The sequence below is a fragment of the Leucopleurus acutus genome (assembly GCF_964270905.1).
Source record: "Leucopleurus acutus genome assembly, chromosome: 9".
Taxonomy (NCBI): Eukaryota; Metazoa; Chordata; class Mammalia; order Artiodactyla; family Delphinidae; genus Leucopleurus; species Leucopleurus acutus.
This window is the reverse complement of record NC_139144.1, coordinates 19,526,842-19,547,370: the sequence shown is the minus strand read 5'-3', so window position 1 is coordinate 19,547,370 and position 20,529 is coordinate 19,526,842. Positions and strand designations below refer to the sequence as shown.

The 20,529-nt window shown below is 38.8% G+C and overlaps 1 protein-coding gene across 2 annotated transcripts in view; it reads left to right on the top strand.

Annotated features, from left to right (window-relative positions):
• The window catches only part of PRKAR2B (protein kinase cAMP-dependent type II regulatory subunit beta), a 108,443-nt gene extending 94,066 nt beyond the window's left edge, over positions 1-14,377 (top strand). For both annotated transcript variants that reach the window (XM_082846738.1, XM_082846737.1), the window contains exons 7-11: positions 982-1,083; positions 2,493-2,567; positions 11,395-11,460; positions 11,589-11,727; positions 14,129-14,377. In XM_082846738.1, the coding sequence (XP_082702864.1) occupies positions 982-1,083; positions 2,493-2,567; positions 11,395-11,460; positions 11,589-11,727; positions 14,129-14,262 (516 nt within the window). In that variant the 3' untranslated portion in view covers positions 14,263-14,377. The remainder of the gene's footprint in view (positions 1-981; positions 1,084-2,492; positions 2,568-11,394; positions 11,461-11,588; positions 11,728-14,128) is intronic.
• The last annotated feature ends 6,152 nt before the right edge of the window (positions 14,378-20,529 follow it).

Sequence of the window (20,529 nt, the reverse complement as noted above, 5' to 3'; positions counted from 1 at the left end):
ATCCTGGGGATGTAATGTACAGCAGGGTGACTACAGTTAATAATACTGTATTGTATATTTGAAAGTTGCTATGTGAGTATATCTTAAAAGTTTTCATCATAAGAAAAAAAATTCTGTAACTATGTGAGGTGACGGATGTTAACTAGACTTATTGTGGTGATCATTTCACAGTATATACAAATGTTGAATCATTATGTTGTATGCCTGAAGCTAATATAATGTCGTATGCCAGTTATACCTCAAAAACAATGCTAGTCATGTCCCACCGAATTGTAACACTCCAGGGCTGTTATCTATAGCAAAAGAACTCAGTGCTAGTTTGAACTCATAGAAACGGAGTAGGATGGTGGTTGCCAGGGCCTGGGGTGGGGGGCGGTGCAGTTATAAAATGAATAAGTTCTGAGGATCCAGTGTACAAATGATGATTATGGTTAACAATATTGTGTTACATACTTGGAAGCTGCTAAGAGAGTACATCCTAAACGTTGTCACCACAAAAAAGAAGTGGTAATTATGTGAGGTGATAGAGGTGTTAACTAACCCTACTGTGGTAATCATTTAACAATATATATCAAATCAACATGTTGTGTACCTTAAACTTCCACAATATTCTGTAGGTCAATTGTATCTCAAAAAGCTGGGGGTGGAAAACGAGCAAGGAGCTGGTATATTTTTTAAATGGTGCGACAGCGCCACCTAGTGGGTGTAGCCCGCCAGTTACATGTTGGTCAGATCTCTGTTCTGAATAAAAAGTAAACTTGCTTTCTTTAAAAAACATGAATATGGTTCTATATTTTTGCTTAAAGAAATAAAAATCTGAAACGAGTCATATTAGAAGGATAGTAATGTTAATTTTCTATTTCAAAATCTTCAATTATTGTTTGTTCTTTACAGGGAATAAAATGAAACTATTTCTTCAAACTTTCTTTCTCCGTAAAGTCTACCTTTTAACTACCTTTGTATTTGATATTCTGCCTTTAGGACAGGGTAACCTTCAGGAGGATAATTGTAAAAAATAATGCCAAAAAGAGAAAAATGTATGAAAGCTTTATTGAGTCACTGCCATTTCTTAAATCTTTGGAAGTAAGTATATGTTTGTGCTTTTATTTTATTTTACTTTAAAAGATTCTGTTTTGTTAGAAATACTTAGTTCTGTAGAAGGTTTCTTTGAATAATAATCTATCCATATTTTCATTTGAAAAGATTACAGTGTTTTTATAGCTTAGTATCTCTTTTACTGCCTGTAACTGCATTTGTTTTGTCGTTTACAAGTAATAGACCCCTAGGAGCATCTATAGCAGATTTATGTGTGGTCTCTATCTAAAAGCAGACTTACACTAATCACATAAATGTAGGCAAGAGCCTTTATAGGAAGAGGTCATCTAAATACAGAATGTCCTCACTGGCCTCTCCTTCTTTATTCCTTTCCTCCTTTCCTCTTAAAACTGACAGTCTAAGGTCTCTCTTTTTTCAGGCTACACTTATTCACACGGTGAACTTGGCAAATCCCCTGGCTTTAAATGTCTATTATGGTGATGCTTCTTAAAATTGACATCACCGGGCAAGGCCCTGCCCTTGAACACTAGGCTCATTTATCTAACTACATATTCAACATTTCTTCTGGGATGTCTAAAAGACATCTCAGACCTAACACATCCCAAACCTTCTTCCCTCTCTTCCCCACCTTAGCGAAAGCAATGCCATCCTTCTAGCATCTCAGCCAGAATCCTTGGGGTTGATGGACCAGTCTGCTAACATGTCTCTTTGTTGGCTTGTCAGTATCCACCGAGTAGCAAGCAATTCGGGCCACATTTCAGAATGCATATTGGGCAGCTGATCTTCTCCAGCAGTAGATATCTTTAAATGAAAATAGGTCAGGGGTTGGAACTTCAAATGCCTTCAGAGCTAGGTACATAAAAAGAAGAAATGGTAAACTTGAAAACATGTGCTCCATCTAAAGAAGCAGCTGCTAGTCCACCAGAGTTTATTTTTTGCTGCATGGAAATAAGGGCTGAGTGTTGCTGAATGCCCTGATTCTTCAAGAGAAGCTGGAAATTTAAGTTTTTATGAAAAACTTGTTTAAAATGCTGGCAGTTAATATAACACACACATGCGCACACACAAACCCACACACGGCTCAATTTATTTGGCCTATAGGCTACCATTTTTAAACCCCTGAAATAGTTACGATTACCTACCTGATTAGTCTGTTTAATATAGTTGTCCCTGTGTTTCCACGGGGATTGGTTCCAGGACCACCCCGGTGGATACCAAAATCTGCGGATGCTCAAGTCCCTCACACTGGTCCCTCCTTAGCCCCCGGGTTCCACATTTGTGGATACAGAGGGCCCACTGTATATTTATTGAAAAAAATCTGCATATAAGTGGACCTGCACGGTTCAAACCCATTTATATTATCAAATACAAGTGTAATTGTATTATTAAATACAAATACAGTATTATCGAGGGTATTATCTTTTTTTCCTTTATAGGTTTCTGAGCGCCTGAAAGTGGTAGATGTGATAGGCACCAAAGTATACAACGATGGAGAACAAATCATTGCTCAGGTATAATACTTTTTATGGATTCAGTTTGGGGTTATTTTCCAAAAGACTCTTATACACTGTAAGTCTTGATAAAATTTTCATGTGTGTCTATAATTAGTATGTAGTGATGTGTTAAATGAATATTCTATCAAATGACCTGTTAAAAATGGTTTAATTTACAGCCGTCAAGCTATTTTGAGTATTTTTATTTTTGTAACTAACTCTTAATGAATATGTATTAAATCATCAAATGGATTTCTGCATAACTTTATATTTGTACCTGACATGAAGGTCACATGTATAAAGAATGTCATTTATAAGAGGAAAACAAATGGTAATCACTCCATGAGATTTATTAATAAGGACCCAGAATGTGCATCGGAAGATGTAGAAGTTTGCACAATCGGTTCATTGGCAAAACTTCCTGAGGCTGCTTCCTGATGAAATAAACCAAGAAGGGAACACGCTGCACCATGTACTGTACTGGCTTCCAGGCGCTACAGGCACTAAGGGGGCCAGCATGCTCTTTAACCTCTAATGCTTTTCTAAGATCCCATTGGAACCAGAAGCAATACATACGTATCTTGGTTAGAACAGACCTACCAAGAAGTAGGATTTATGAAGACAGTTAAAGTTTACAGATAAAGCATACCAACGATAGTACCTTATTTCCTAGTTACAGTTTTGAAACATTGATTGCATGATTTAAACAGATTTTTAACAAATTCTGTAATTTTTGTATCACAATATTACCCTGTATTGTAATCTTTATCTGAAATATTGTCTCTTTCGATATATGTGAAACAAGATTCAAAGTGTGTGAGGCTGAGAAAAGAGTAATTATTTTATTTTATATTATTATTTTTTAACATCTTTATTGGAGTATAATTGCTTTACAATGGTGTGTTAGTTTCTGCTTTATTACAAAGTGAGTCGGCTATACATATAACTCCATATCTCCTCTCTCTTGTGTCTCCCTTCCACCCTCCCTATCCCACCCCTCTGGGTGGTCACAAAGCACCGAGCTGATCTCCCTGTGCTATGCGGCTGCTTCCCACTAGCTATCTATTTTACGTTTGGTAGTGTATATATGTCCATGCCACTCTCTCACTTTGTCCCAGCTTACCCTTCCCCCTCCCTGTGTCCTCAAGTCCATTCTCTACGTCTGCCTCTTTATTCCTGTCCTGCCCCTAGGTTCATCAGAACCTTTTTTTTTTTAGATGCCATATACATGTGTTAGCATACGGTATTTGTTTTTTTCTTTCTGACGTACTTCACTCTGTATGACAGACTTTAGGTCCATCCACCTCACTACAAATAACTCAATTTCATTCCTTTTTATGGCTGAGTAATATTCCGTTGTCTATATGTGCCACATCTTCTTTATCCATTCATCTGTCGATGGACACATAGGTTGCTTCCATGTCCTGGCTATTGTAAATAGAGTTGCAATGAATATTGTGGTACATGACTCTTTTAGAATTATGTTTTTATCAAGGTATATGCCCAGGAGTGGGATTGCGGGGTCGTATGGTAGTTCTATTTTTAGTTTTTTAAAGAACCTCCATACTGTTCTCCATAGTGGCTGTATCAATATACATTCCCACCAACAGTGCAGGAGGGTTCCCTTTTTTCCACACCCTCTCTAGCATTGTTTTTACATTTTTTGATGATGGCCATTCTGACTGGTGTGAGGTGATACCTCATTGTAGTTTTGCTTTGCATTTCGCTAATGATTAGTGATGTTGAGCATCCTTTCAAGACTTTGTTGGCAATCTGTATATTGTCTTTGGATAAATATCTGTTTAGGTCTTCTGCCCATTTTTGGATTCGGTTGTTTGTTTTTTTGATATTGAGCTGCATGAGCTGCTTGTGAGTTTTGGAGATTAATCCTTTGTCAGTTGCTTCATTTGCACCTGTTTTCTCCCATTCTGAGTGTTGTGTTTTCCTCTTGTTTATGGTTTCCTTTGCTGTGCAAAAGCTTTTAAGTTTCATTATGTCCCATTTGTTTATTTTTGTTTTTATTTCCATTTCTCTAGGATGTGGGTCTAAAAGGATCTTGCTGTGATTTATGTCATAGGATCTTCTGCCTATGTTTTCCTCTAAGAGTTTGATAGTGTCTGGCCTTACATTTAGGTCTTTAATCCATTTTGAGTTTATTTTTGTGTATGGTGTTAGGGAGTGTTCTAATTTCATTCTTTTACATGTAGCTGTCCAGTTTTCCCAGCACCACTTATTGAAGAGGCTGTCTTTTCTCCATTTTATATTCTTGCCTCCTTTATCAAAGATAAGGTGACCATATGTGTGTGGGTTTATCTCTGGGCTTTCTGTCCTGTTCCACTGATCTATATTTGTTTTTTGTGCCAGGACCACACTGTCTTGATTACTGTACCTTTGTAGTATAGTCTGAAGTCAGGGAGCCTGATTCCTCCAGCTGCGTTTTTCTTTCTCAAGACTGCTTTGGCTATTCAGGGTCTTTTGTGTTTCCATACAAATTGTGAAATTTTTTGTTCTAGTTTTGTGAAAAATGCCATTGGTAGTTTGATAGGGATTGCGTTGAATCTGTAGATTGCTTTGGGTAATATAGTCACTTTCACAGTGTTGATTCTTCCAATCCAAGAACATGGTACATCTCTCCATCTGTTTGTATCATCTTTAATTTCTTTCATCAGTGTCTTATAGTGTTCTGCATACAGGTCTTTTGTCTCCTTAGGTAGGTTTATTCCTAGGTATTTTATTCTTTTTGCTGCAGTGGTAAATGGGAGTGTTTCCTTAATTTCTCTTTCAGATTTTTCATCATTTGTGTATAGGAATGCAAGAGATTTCTTTGCATTAATTTTGTATCCTGCTACTTTACCAAATTCATTGATTAGCTCTAGAAGTTTTCTGGTAGCATCTTTAGGATTCTCTGTGTATAGTATCATGTCACCTGCAAACAGTGACAGCTTTACTTCTTCTTTTCCAATTTGGATTCCTTTTATTTCTTTTTCATCTCTGATTGCTGTGGCTAAAACTTCCAAAACTATGTCAGATAATAATGGTGAGAGTGGACAACCTTGTCTTGTTCCTGATCTTAGAGGAAATGCTTTCAGTTTTTTACCATTGAGAACAATGTTGGCTGTGGGTTTGTCATATATGGCCTTTATTGTGTTGAGGTAAGTTCCCTGTAAGCCACTTTCTGGAGGGTTTTTATCATAAATGGGTGTTGAATTTTGTCGAAAGCTTTTTCTGCATCTATTGAGATGATCATGTGGTTTTCCTCCTTCAGTTTGTTAATATGTTTTATCACATTGATTGATTTGCATATGTTGAAGAATCCTTGCATTCCTGGGATAAGCTGCACTTGATCATGGTGTGTGATCTTTTTGACGTGCTGTTGGATTCTGTTTGCTAGTATTTTGTTGAGGATTTTTGCATCTATGTTCATCAGTGATATTGGCCTGTAGTTTTCTTCCTTTGTGACATCTTTGTCTGGTTTTGGTATCAGGGTGATGGTGGCCTCTTAGAATGAGTTTGGGAGTGTTCCTCCCTCTGCTATATTTTGGAAGAGTTTGAGAAGGATAGGTGTTAGCTCTTCTGTAAATGTTTGATAGAATTTGCCTGTGAAGCCGTCTGGTCCTGGGCTTTTGTTTGTTGGAAGATTTTTAATCACAGTCTCAATTTCAGTGCTTCTGAATGGTCTGTTTATATTTTCTATTTCTTCCTGATTCAGTCTTGGCAGGTTGTGCATTTCTAAGAATTTGTCCATTTCTTCCAGGTTGTCCATTTTATTGGCATATAGTTGCTTGCAGTAATCTCTCGGGATCCTTTGTATTTCTGCAGTGTCAGCTGTTACCTCTCCTTTTTGATTTCTAATTCTATTGATTTGAGTCTTCTCCCTTTTTTTTAAAGATGAGTCTGACTAATGGTTTATCAATTTTGTTTATCTTCTCAAAGAACCAGCTTTTAGTTTTATTGATCTTTGCTATCGTTTCCTTTATTTCTTTTACATTTACTTCTGATCTGATCCTTATGATTTCTTTCCTTCTGCTAACTTTGGGGGGTTTGTTCATCTTTCTTTAATTGCTTTAGGTGTAAGTTTAGGTTGTTTATTTGAGATGTTTCTTGTTTCTTGAGGTAGGATTGTATTGCTATAAACTTCCCTCTTTCCGTCCCCTCACTTTCAGTCTGTATGTGTCCCTAGGTCTGACGTGGGTCTCTTGTAGACAGCATATATACAGGTCTTGTTTTTCTATGCATTCAGCCAGTCTGTGTCTTTTGGTTGGAGCATGTAATCCATTTACATTTAAGGTAGTTATCGATATGTATGTTCCTATTACCATTTTCTTAATTGTTTTGGGTTTGTTATTGTAGGTCTTTTCCTTCTCTTGTGTTTCCTGCCTAGAGAAGTTCCTTTAGCATTTGTTGTAAAGCTGGTTTGGTGGTGCTGAAATCTCAGCTTTTGCTTGTCTGCACAGGTTTTAATTTCTCTGTCGAATCTGAATGAGATCCTTGCTGGGTAGAGTAATCTTGGTTGTAGGTTTTTCCCTTTCGTCACTTTAAATATGTCCTGTCACTCCCTTCTGGCTTGCAGAGTTTGTGCTGAAAGATCAGCTGTTAACCTTATGGGGATCCCATTGTATGTTATTTGTTGTTTTTCCCTTGCTGCTTTTAATATTTTTTCTTTGTATTTAATTTTTGGCAGTTTGATTAATATGTGTCTTGGCGTGTTTATCCTTGGATTTATCCTGTATGGGACTCTCTGTGCTTCCTGGACTTGATTGACTATTTCCTTTCCCATATTCGGGAAGTTTTCAAGTACAATCTCTTCTAATATTTTCTCAGTCCCTTTGTTTTTCTCTTCTTTTTCTGGGACCCCTATAATTCGAACGTTGGTGCATTTAATGTTGTCCCAGACGTCTCTGAGACTGTCCTCAATATTTTTCATTCTTTTTTCTTCATTCTGCTCTGCGGTAGTTATTTGCACTATTTTATTTTTCAGGTCACTTATCCGTTCTTCTGCCTCAGTTATTCTGCTGTTGATCCCTCCTAGAGAATTTTTAATTTCATTTATTGTGTTGTTCATCATTGCTTGTTTGGTCTTTAGTTCTTCTAGGTCCTTGTTAAACGTTTCTTGTATTTTCTCCATTCTATTTCCAAGATTTTGTGTCATTTTTACTATCATTACTCTGAGTTCTTTTTCAGGTAGACTGCCTATTTCCTCTTCATTTGTTTGGTCTGGTGGGTTTTTACTTTGCTCCTTCATCTGCTGCGTGTTTCTCTTTCTTCTCATTTTGCTTAACTTACTGTGTTTGGGGTCTCCTTTTCGCAGGCTGCAGGTTCGTAGTTCCTATTGTTTTTGGTGTCTGCTCCCAGTGGCTAAGGTTGGTTCAGTGGGTTGTGTAGTCTTCCTGGTGGAGGAGAGTGGTCCCTTGCTTCTGGTGGATGAGGCTGGATCTTGTCTTTCTGGTGGGCAGGACCACACCCGGTGGTGTGTTTTGGGGTGTCTGTGACCTTATTATGATTTTAGGCAGCCTCTCTGCTAATGGGTGGGGTTGTTTTCCTGTCTTGCTAGTTGTTTGGCATAGGGTGTCCAGTACTGCATCTTGCTGGTTGTTGAGTGGAGCTGGGTCTTAATGTTGAGATCTCTGGGAGAGCTTTTGCCATTTGATATTACGTGGAGCTGGGAGGTCTATGGTGGACCAATGCCCTGAACTTGGCTCTCCCATCTCAGAGGCACAGGCCTGACACCCAGCCGGAGCACTAAGACCCTGTCAGCCACACGGCTCAGAAGAAAAGGGAGAAATAAAGAAAGGGATAAAGAAAAAAATAATAATAAAATAAAGTTATTAAAGTAAAAAGTAAAAACAAATATTAAGAATAAAAAAATTAGAAAGTAATAAAGAAAAGAAAAAGGAAAGAAAGAGAGCAACCAAACCAAAACAAAATCTACCAGTGATAACAAGCCCTAAATAAAAACTATACAAAAAAAAAAAAAAAAAAAGGGACAGCCAGAACCCTAGGAGAAAGGGTAAAAGCAAAGCTATACAGACAAAATCACACAAAGAAGCATCCACATACATGCTCACAAAAGGAGAAAAAGGGAAAAAATATATATACCTATATATTAAGAAAAAAGGAAGAGAACAACCAAATCAATAAACAAATCTACCAATGATAATAAACTCTAAATACTAAACTGCGATAAACGTAAAACCAGAAGCAAATTAGATGCAGAAAGCAAACCCCACGCCTACAGTTGCTCCCAAAGCCCACCTCCTCAATTTGGGATGATTCGTTGTCTATTCAGGTATTCCACAGATGCAGGTACATCAAGTTGATTGTGGAGCTTTAATCCGCTGCTCCTGAGGCTGCTGGGAGAGATTTCCCTTTCTCTTCTTTGTTCGCACAGCTCCTGGGGTTCAGCTTTGGATTTGGCCCCTCCTCTGCGTGTAGGTCGCCGGGGGGCGTCTGCTCCCGCTCAGACAGGACGGGGTTAAAGGAGCAGCTGATTCGGTGGCTCTGGCTCACTCAGGCCGGGGGGAGGGAGGGGTACGGAGTGCACGGCGAGCCTGCGGCGGCAGAGGCTGGCGTGACGTTGCACCAGCCTGAGGCGCACCATGCGTTTTCCCGGGGGAGTTGTCCCTGGATCCCGGGACCCTGGCAGTGGCGGGCTGCACAGGCTCTGGGAGGGGCAGTGTGGATAGTGACCTGTGCTCACACACAGGCTTCTTGGTGGCTGCAGCAGCAGCCTTAGCGTCTCATGCCCATCTCTGGGGTCCACGCTTTTGGCCCCCGGCTCGCGCCCGTGTCTGGGGCTCGTTCAGGCGGTGCTCTGAATCCTCTCTCTTCACACACCCTGAAACAATGGTCTCTTGCCTCTTTGGCAGCTCCAGACTTTTCCCCGGACTCCCTCCTGGCTAGCCGTGGCGCACTAGCCCCCTTAATAAGGCTGTGTTCATGCCGTCAACCCCAGTCCTCTCCCTGGGTCTGACCAAAGCCCGAGCCTCAGCTCCCAGCCCCGCCCGGCCCAGCGGGTGAGCAGACAAGCCTCTCGGGCTGGTGAGTGCCGGTCGGCACCAATCCTCTGTGTGGGAATCTCTCCGCTTTACCCTCCGCACCCCTGTTGTTGTGCTCTCCTCCGTAGCTCCGAAGCTTCCCCACCGCCCCCCCCCCCCCCGGTCTCTGCCAGTGAAGGGGCTTCTTAGTGTGTGGAAACCTTTCCTCCTTCACAGCTCCCTCCCACTGGTGCAGGTCCGGTCCCTATTCTTTTGTCTCTGTTTTTTCTGTTTTCTTTTGCCCGACCCAGGTACCAGGGGGAGTTTCTTGCCTTTGGGCAAGTCTGAGGTCTTCTGCCAGCATTCAGTAGGGGTTCTGTAGGAATTGTTCCACATGTAGATGTATTTCTGATGTATTTGTGGGGAGGAAGGTGATCTGCACGTCTTACCCCTCTGCCATCTTGAAGGTCTCTCAAGAGTAATTATTTTAGAAGGCAAATAAACAAGTAAATCAATCAATCCTCCCGCACTTCCCACATACATACAGATTAGTGCAGTCAGAGATTGGGACGACATAGAGACAAATTAGAGAACAAGGCTGAGGGTCTACGATATAAATTGAAAAACCGCAAAGTATAGAGCACTTTTGAAATGATTTTTTTCAGATTACTTTGAAATAATTACAGGTTCACAGGAAGCTGCAAAAAGTCCCACGAACTCTTCACCCAGTTTCCCCCAGTGCATCTTGCATCGCTAGTACAATATCAAACCTAGGAACGTGACATTGGCACAACCTACAGGACTTAATTCATTAGTTTTACATGCAATTTGAGCACATTTTGAAAGCAAAATTACATGGCTGTCGATAGACCTATTATGATTTAAGATACTTGAAAATTTAACATGAAGCTCTTATGAAAACCTGATATAAAGGTAAGGGAAAGGAGATATGTATACTATACTTAGAATTTATTAAAGGTATCTTTAGATACTAGTTGTCTTGTAAGCATTTGTAAACATACAGGTCTGCACTATAGTATAGTATAATCGAGACTCAACATTCCTTGTGATATCATCTGATACCGTATTTCTTGAATTGTACTAAAGAGTTTTGAAATACCTGTTTCTCCAGAATCACTTTGAGAGGCTTAGGGAGGTCAGTATCTGCGATCTTCTGTAATTATACTACTGTACTTAATTCAGAAGGCATCCTTGGAAGTCAAGGCAGTTTGTTTAAAATCCAAAACGAGAATATGGCTATGTGTAGTTAGAAATGGCAACACTTCCTTTTAGAAATCTTTTTGGGGCCTTGAGGTGGCTTGTCGGTAAACTGGCATCTAGAGCTTGGTCCCCAGCCAGATGCAGGACAAACATCTGGGCCCACACACACTGCTCCCTAAGCAGTCTGCTTGCTTCCTTCTATTTGGGAGTCGCTGGGTTATCTTGGGTCGCCATGCTGATGCTTGTAGATTAGGACCCACAGAGTGGCACATTTTAGCATGGGAGCAGCTGACAGAGGCAATGCTGCTGGGAAACGGTGCTAGCATTTCTAACTATGTATGTGCTTTATCCAGGCTGTAGTTCAGGCAAAATTCTTACCTCAGTGTTGTCTGCCATATTTTCTTGGCTAGTTTTAGCAGAAATGCCGTGCTAGATAGTATATCATTTCAGATAATTTTTTACAAACGAAGTTGTTACGATGTAATTGTCGATCTTAACGTCTCAACTTAGAAGGGGACATAGCCTGCTCCTGTGGGGTTTCACCTTTCAGGCAAATCATGGTGGGATTGATTTCAGGGGTGTGACGGGCGCCGGGATTGCCGTCAGCTAAACTTGCATTTTCACCCTCAGTTTTTGTTTTATTCTGATAGGGAGACTTGGCTGATTCTTTTTTCATTGTAGAATCTGGAGAAGTGAAAATTACCATGAAAAGGAAGGTAAGTCCTAAAAATCCATGAAATATCAGCAAGAAACATAATAGATTTTCCTTCTGATGTTTCGACTAAGGTTAACTTTTACTTTTCTTAAGCTGAGTCAAAGTTAATACTTTCCATCACCTTGTCAGGGTAAGTCAGAGGCGGAGGAGAACGGTGCAGTAGAAATCGCTCGGTGCTCTCGGGGACAGTACTTTGGAGAACTTGCTCTGGTAACTAACAAGCCCCGAGCTGCTTCCGCACACGCCATCGGGACCGTCAAATGTTTAGGTAGGACTCACGCAGCCCTGGGCATGCTTACCCTGGTTGAAATCATTCTGTCTGCATTGTACGTATTCATGTTGTACAGATTATCTTACTGGGTTCACAAGTTTTATGGTCCCCACAAAATACAACAAGGTTAGGATTCATTGCATTATAAAGTCGATTTGTAGAAGCCAACATTTTTCCTTTAAAATTTTTCACACACTTATAATTTTGTGTTCTTTTTTATAGGCATGAAATAACATTTTAGTATGTCGTTAAAATAAGAATCCTGAGTACCAAGTTTTATATAAGATTTTTTAAATAAACAACATACACTGTGTTCCTCAAAAAAGGAAGGCTCAAACAGCATTTTTATAAGGTACACTAAGCTTTGAAGGGCAAGCTGGAATGTCTGTAAGAATACTTACTCGTCTTGTACTAGGAATCAAAGGTTCAAGCTTGTCGGAGCACAATAAAATCTTGTTCAGCTGTTTATTACTTCTGTGTACCACACAGCAGCTCAGCAGAAATGCCATCTTCAGCTGGAAGACATCTATATATAGCTGAGATTTTATATATGAGACATAACTTAGTTTAATAATGAAAAATATAGTTCAGGAGATATCAGTACAGGTGACATTTTCTCTCTTTTTTAAAAGATTTATTTTTATTATTGATTTATTTTTATTTGTTTTTGGCTGTGTCGGGTCTTAGTTGTGGTGCATGGGTTCTTCGTTGCGGCACGCGGGATCTTTCGTTGCGACGCGCGGGCGTCTCTCTAGTTGTGGCGTGTGGGTTTTCTCTTCTCTGGTGTGGCGCATGGGTTCCAGAGCGTGTGGGCTATGTAGTTTGCAGCACGGGGGCTCTAGTTGAGGCGCGTGAGCTCAGTAGCTGTGGCGTGCGGGCTTAGTTGCCCCGTGGCTTGTGGGATCTTAGGTCCCTGACCAGGGATGGAACCTGCATTCCCTGCATTGTAAGGCGGCTTCTTTACCACTGAACCACCAGGGAAGTCCCTAGGTGACATTTTCTTCAAGGAAATGATTCAAAAGTAATTAGCCACTCTGTGCTCTTCATCCACAGTTCAGTAGCATAAATTTAGCTTCGATGTTCTTAAGATTTGCAAATATCCTCAGAATTTTCTTAGAGAATTGACTTTTTCAAAGGTTTTAAATAATATAATATTAATCAAGGGTTATAGTTGGTTGAAAAAGAAGACAATTAGAAGCTGACAGGTAATTTCCCTGAGGTATTAGACAGTAGGAGTAAAGGCGATGTGAGTGAAATCCCATTAATTTTTTTCTATAATAAATTATTATATTCACATTAAATTTGAGAAATACAGAAAAGGTAGGAAAAAGTAAGAGTCACCCAATACCGCCACCACCCAGCAATTTCCACGTCCTATTATAATTCCTTCTTATCTTTTTTATTTGTATGGGTTTTCTGTTTTAAAACAGTTTTGTAAACTGCTTTTTTCATCCGTTATAGCTTAGGCATTTTCTCATATTTATTACATCAAACTGTAACATTAGGTAAATATACACATTATGAATGATTTAATCATTCCCCACTGTTAAATAATATGGGGAGTTTTGGCTCCATTTTGGGGGGTCGGGGAGAGCTTTTTTGTGTGGGTGTATGCAGAGACTACTTTTCCACATATAGGACTTTTCCTGAGAAATGCTTTTTGGAAGTGGGTTTTCTTTTTATCGTTTTTGATAAATATTGCCAGATCACTTTTATTTGTACTTATTTACATGTACCAGCAGTACAACAATGTTTGTTCACTCTATTGTCAACATTGCCTTTTTTACTTCTGCAAATTTGAGAGGCAAAAAATAAAGTACTTTAATTTGTATTTGTATGATAGTATGATCATATTTTCATGTGTATATTATAAATTCAGTTTTAGAAAATGCTCGAGATAGGCAAGCTAAGCGACATAGAGCACATACTTACACAGTGGCTAAAATCATTATTTTGGCTGCCGTTTTGCATTGACCATAGTGTAAAAGAATAAAAATCATAAAAGGTAACATTTGGATTCTTCACAACATAGCATCATAAACCCTAAGAAGGGAAAACGAGATAGAAAGCACTCCCTTGCTGCCCTTGAGTTCATATTACTAAGGTGGTGACATCAAAACTAGTTTATTTTTAAAATTCCAAGGTCTTGACATAAGAGTCCCTCATTCTTTTAACCTGGATCAGGAACCACCAATAGGACATCATATTGCCAAGGGACACTGGCTGCTTCCTTTCCGAAGTGGAATGTTTTTATCTTTATGCCTTCTTCTTGTATCTGATATTTATCTAAAAATGCCATTGCGTCATTGACATATGCGGAATAGATACCATAAATGACTTAGAAATTCTGCAGATTTGCAAAGAATGTTATTTTTCTTTTATTCTCCCCTCTTCTTAGCCATGGATGTGCAAGCATTTGAAAGGCTTTTGGGACCTTGCATGGAGATTATGAAAAGGAACATCGCTACCTATGAAGAACAATTAGTTGCCCTGTTTGGAACAAACATGGATATTGTTGAACCCACTGCATGAAGCAAAAGTATGGAGCAAGAAGACCTATAGTGACAAAATTACACAGTAGTGGTTAGTCCACTGAGAATGTGTTTGTGTAGATGCCAAGCATTTTCTGTGATTTCAGGTTTTTTCCTTTTTTACATTTACAGTGTATCAGTAAACAGAGTAGTGATTCAATAGTCAATAGGCTTTAACATCACTTTCTAAAAGAGTAGATCAAAACAATATCGACATACTGATAAAATGACTTTCTACTCCACAAAATTATGATTTGACTGAAAGGTTTATTCAGATGATTATAATATACTGAAAGTATCTGTGTTTAAGAAGATAATTAAAGGATGTTGTCATAGGCAATGTGTGTTCATTTTGACTCACTCAGATTAATATGTTATGACTACGCCCATGTAAGAGGGAACTTGGCAGTGAATCATGCTATACAGCATGGCATCACATTCTTTTTACAACTCACTATATATAGTACGTACAATTTAGTAATGTTTGTTTTCGAGTTTTTCTGGCTTGGTAAGTTATGTACTGGCCTTGGCCTATTGGTGAAATGGTATAAAACATCATATGCAATTTTAAGACCTTTTCTATTTTTGCAATAAAGTACCTTTTGACTTCTTTGGCATAATGTCAGTAACCTACATATTCCAGTGGTTTTAAGGACAGGCAGTTTAATCATTACAATAATAGGGAAGACTCTTTTTAGGTGAAAGGTCATTATTTTTCTCATAAAGCATCTATCTATGCTTCCTTTTTCCATTTTGCAGTTCTCTGTATTTGTTATCTTTAAAAATTTGAGTTTGACATTTAATGTCACAAATTTTTTTTTTTTTTTTTTTGCGGTATGCGGGCCTCTCACTGTTGTGGCCTCTTCCGTTGCGGAGCACAGGCTCCGGACGCGCAGGCTCAACGGCCATGGCTCACGGGCCCAGCTGCTCCACGGCATGTGGGATCTTCCCAGACCAGGGCACGAACCCGTGTCCCCTGCATCGGCAGGCAGACTCTCAACCACTGCACCACCAGGGAATCCCTGTCACAAATATTTTTAAATGCTCTTTAAACTTATGTGTTGTCTTCTGAAAGCCTAAGATCTTATATATGCTAAAAAAAAAAGTCTCCTATACCAAAAATATTTGGGGTCCTTATCAACATGCCCTTAAGATAGCTCTGTGTTCTTCACTAGATGTACATAATACAATCCTTTTCAGACATCTGCTCCCAGGGGTTTCCTCCAAGGTGGGAGAAATAAATTTTTATAAGTAAAACATATATAAACGTAAAAGGAATTTCTGTCCATTCCATATATACCATTAGGCCTTGCCACTTGCTTTAATGTAGACTCTCAAAAGTGCAGAATGAACTCAACTGAATAGATTTTTGTTGACAATTGACATGATTATTCCGCTACATAAAATGAATTTAATTATGTTCAACCAAAGGAATATATTCTTACATGATTTCTAGGCCTACATGACCCCAACGTCTAGAGAGATTAATTCTAACCAGTTGTTCCCTTTTAAATGAGCAATTTCATTTTGGGAAACATGTTTCAAAGAAATATATACATGGGTAAAAAGATTCTGTGGCTAGTGTGGTCTTACTAGAGAATGTTTATGGTCTTGCTTGTATAATGAAAACGTGGTTAAAATATGTTAATCAGATATGTATATATAAGAAGTATGTAAAGTATACCTTCAGCCACATTTTAGAACAGTTTTAACAATTTTGCAAACTTTCCCGCAGGAAGAGAGCTTACTACATGAAGAGGACTTGTTTTCTATTTCAGATTTTAAAAGCCATGTCTGCTAAACAAAAAACACAAAGAACCCCAAATTCCTCGTTCATCATTCTGTATTCTCAATTTTATTCACTTTTTCAGGTTACCTGTTTTGTTGCATAAGCTGATTGTTAACTACAAATGCCTGTTTAATAAAGAACTCTGACCAAGGCTGTAAATGCCAGTTACATTATTTTCAGTATTGTTGGTTATATTTAAAATTTCCTTATAATAAAGCACACTTTTATAATAAAGTGTTTTCAATGAGTTTTTTTTTTCTACTTGTTTCTTTAATGTGACTTCCATAGTGCACATTGTACTATGTGAAAAGCATGACAGAGATAGGGCATATGTGAAAGGTAAGCCCTGAGCATCATGCAGCAAGGAAGTATGGTTCTGTAGGGCAATAGGTTTTTAAAAATCTTAACTATTGGTCATATGTGATCTAAATAGTTGTGGTATGTTACAGACTAATTCGGCCATTTAGAATAACCAAGTAAATCTAGCACACTAGGGAATTTCTGTGTTAAAGTAATTAAAACACCGCAAGTTTGAGTTGTGAATGCCATTATTTAATCACAGACCAAGAGTCCTTACTATTTGGAAATTCTCTGTTGATGTTTCATTCAAGGATGCATTATGTTGCTAAGAATTATGGGAGGACACTCTTTTAACACAAAGGTGCTTCCCTTTATGTAGAGAGAGAGAGAGAGAGTGCGCGTGTGCGCGCGCGTGTGTGTCCTGCCTTTCGATATGAACTAGGGCTTGGTGCATATACTTTATTTTTTAATTTTTTTAAACATCTTTATTGGAGTATAATTGCTTTACAATGGTGTGTTAGTTTCTGCTTTATAACAAAGTGAATCAGCTACACATATACATATGTCCCCATATCTCTTCCCTCTTGCATCTCCCTCCCACCCTCCCTATCCCACCCCTCTAAGTGGTCACAAAGCACCGAGCTGATCTCCCTGTGCTATGCGGCTGCTTCCCACTAGCTATCTATTTGACATTTGGTAGTATATGTCTTGGTGCATATACTTTAACATAAATACTACTTGTGACGCATGCTGTGTGAATGTGTTTTTGGTTCATTCTTTAAACCCTGGCTAGCAGACTGTTTAAAATGCTGCAAGTGAAACGTACGGCATGAAGCAAGGAATTTTGGATTTTACTGAAATATGTAGGATTAAGTGCTAAGTCCTTTTCCTTTCTAAAGCATCTTTAAAATATGGATATAATTTTTCCTAATTTTTTTCAAGGAATGTTATATTTGTAACAAGGACTAGATGGCCTTTGGCATTCTTAAAGAATATGGATAATGTATAAGCCTAGCGTGGTAAGTAATACATCTGGATAAGCTGTATCATCAAGCTTAAACAACTGAAAAAGGGATTCTCCTATCTAAATAAAATGTTAATGCCTAAGAGAGAAATAGAACTATTAATACATAAGGGAGAAACAGGATTATTAATACATAAGGGAGGAATAGAATGATAAGGAATGCTGCCTTCTAAAATAAAAGTGTGAGGTACAGCCTCATGTTGAATATCAGAAAGAATTTTGATGAGAAGAAATTGGAGGAAAAAAAGGGAAAGAAATTGGAGAAAGAGTTGAGACCTTACCTCTTCCACGATACTTTTCAAGGCAGCAAAACTGGTTGAGCAACTGAAACTATATAGTTGTTAGTCTTTACGAGTATTTAAAAAAAAAACACCTTGAAAATAAAATGAATAATGGAAATGTTAGCAATAAGGTAAACCAGGTGTTTTGTGGAGGACTTGTGTGCCCAACAATAATTATGAGAGGTTAACAATCCCATTTGTATAAGTGAGAAAAATCAGTGATTCCATCCAAGTCATTTACTTTGTGCATCCATGGCAGAACTCACGGGCAGTCGAGATCTCTTGCTTCCTCCTGCAATTCTTGGTCTGTCACTTCAACAGAAAAAAAAACCCACACAGCCTAAAAGTTGTGAGATATTAATATATTTGGGGACCTTACTGAGGGCTACAGCCCAGGCAACAGCCTCTCAGATAGCTCTGAGGGACTGTTCCAAAGAGGTAAGGGAGGGGCCAGGATATATAGGAGTTTTTGCTGAAAAAAACAAAAATGTAGTCAGACATCAAAAGATTACTGCTAATCACACACACAAAAAAAGATCTCAGTGATTTTAGTGCTTTTCTATGTATGGGGAGATGCAAGAGTCTGGGCTCATTGAAATTATTCCTCTGATATATATCTTAATTATCTAGGGCCAGTATCCTGTTTTTCTCCATCCTGAATTCCCCTCAGGGCGCACTGGTATGGGTGGCACTGTGGCTACTGGCTTGAGGGCAGGCAACAGTCTTCGTTTACTGAAATGGTAGGTAATGTTTTTTTGTCTACACTCATATTCTCTTAATGATGTTTGAGCCTAGTATATAGAGAAATGTGTACAGAGTTTCCAAGGAAAACTATTTGACCAACAGATCTGGGTCTTCCTGTCCCTTTTTTATGCTCTAAGTTTGTAAATTTAAAGTTGCCTAGGAAATCCTGAAGAAGCATGTAACTTATATGAGGGAAGATGTGATGGTGGATGATACGGAGGTAATTGTCTCCACCTTAAAAATGAAAGGCCACCTGTTAGGTGTTGTTCCCAGATTCTGATTTAACCACAGCTGGGTCTTGCCGTTTTCCAAAAAGATTAAAACGTCACTGCAAAATGTAATATGTGAAATGTTCTGTTAGTACCAATTATAACTGAGTCTTTAAAGTAGATGCATTTATTACTCTAAATTGTGCAACAAGCAGGACCTGTGGGGTACACAACAAAAGCCTTTCCTGTCCCGCTTCTTGTTTGTAGGAAAAGGCTTCAGCCTCCTAGACTTTCCCTGAGTTCCAGAGGGCAGATTCAATGTTACTAATTAGGGAAGTGAGGGAATGGGAAGAAAGAAAAAGCAGTAAAGAAACAACAGTGCAGAGAAGGGGCAGGGTCGTGGTTCCTCTTGAAGAGATACACATAACAATCTGGTACATCTCTGAGTTCTTCTACAGGAACTAAGGTCCCCAAGCAGGTGGAGGATGGTAACTTCAGGCTGAGCTCAAGATTCCTGAAGCCCCGCCCTATTACCTCACCACCAACCAATCAGAAGAAAGTCACACCCTGTGCCCTCACCTCAAATTTTGACTAAAAACTCTTCCCTGAAACCCAGCGGGGAGTTTGGGTTTTTATTTTTTTTATTTAACACGAGCTCCCCATTCTCTTTGCTTGGCCTGCAGTAAACCTTTTTCTGCTCCAAACTCCGATATGTTTGGCCTCAATGTACATCAGGCACTTGGCTTTGGTCACAATTGGAAAAACAAAAATGGCCTTTTTTCCTTTTTTCCAAGCAGAAGGTTAAGAGGGAGCTGGAAACGGCCTCTGAAAGGACAAAAGCAGCCTTGACGCTTGACTGTAACAACCCAGAAGTGAAACCCTCTATGTTTTCTATTTCACATAAAAAAATCTTACAAAGTAGAACCCTTGAGTGAGTTTATGAGCAGTAAATATGCCCAGGGAAAATCTTGGATAGAGTTGCTTCTAACTGCTGATTTTCCATCTCTGCCTTAAAACCTACCACAGTCCCTGCTGAGGAACAAGAGAGTGAGCCATGTATCACTAGAACTGCACTGCATCTTTTAGGCCGAAAGCTGACATTTAATACAAGTGGAACTCTTTACAAAATGACTGTATTCTTGAAATGTATATGAATGACATTTTTAAAAGCCAAATAATATCTTAATTATCTTAGGAGAGGTGTTCCCTGTAAAGACATCTTTGGCAAATCTTTTAATTGCCCTTTAAAGCTGAACTGAAATTTTATCTTCCATATTTTTATTACTATAGCACACATTTTGATATGCTTTGTAACTTGAAGGAGTTGGCGTGTATTAATGAGACAAATACTGTCTGCCTTTGTGTGATTGGCACCGTGAGGGAATCAAAATGAATTATAAGATAGTGCTTATACGCGTAAGAAGATGAGATCTGTTCTCAAAAAATAGTGATGAATCTACACAGCAAGTGACACATAAAGCACATGGAAGCTTTTTAACGGGGTCAACATTCAAAACAACATATAACCTACAGCATAACATATGATACACTATATACTAATAAGAAAATTCGTGCTGCTTATTTTCTCCTTTTATTCACCTGTTCAGCAGGTATCTATGCCTGGACAAAACGATGCATACGATATGGACCAGACAGAAAGATGCATAAGAAATATGGAAGGATGAAATAATGTGAATTTGGGGGGAGCTAAACGTAAGCAAAGATGTTAAGTGTAGCACATTTAAATATATATTACTCCTATGATCTTAATTGCTTTTTATCAGAGTTGTCTCTAAAATGAGCTACATCTTACTGGCAACTAAAAGAAAATATCAATACATAGAGAAAGGCCTAGGATACCGAACAGACATAAAAGAAAATGTGTGGAAGTTTGTGTTAAACAGTTCAGATACAGGAATGA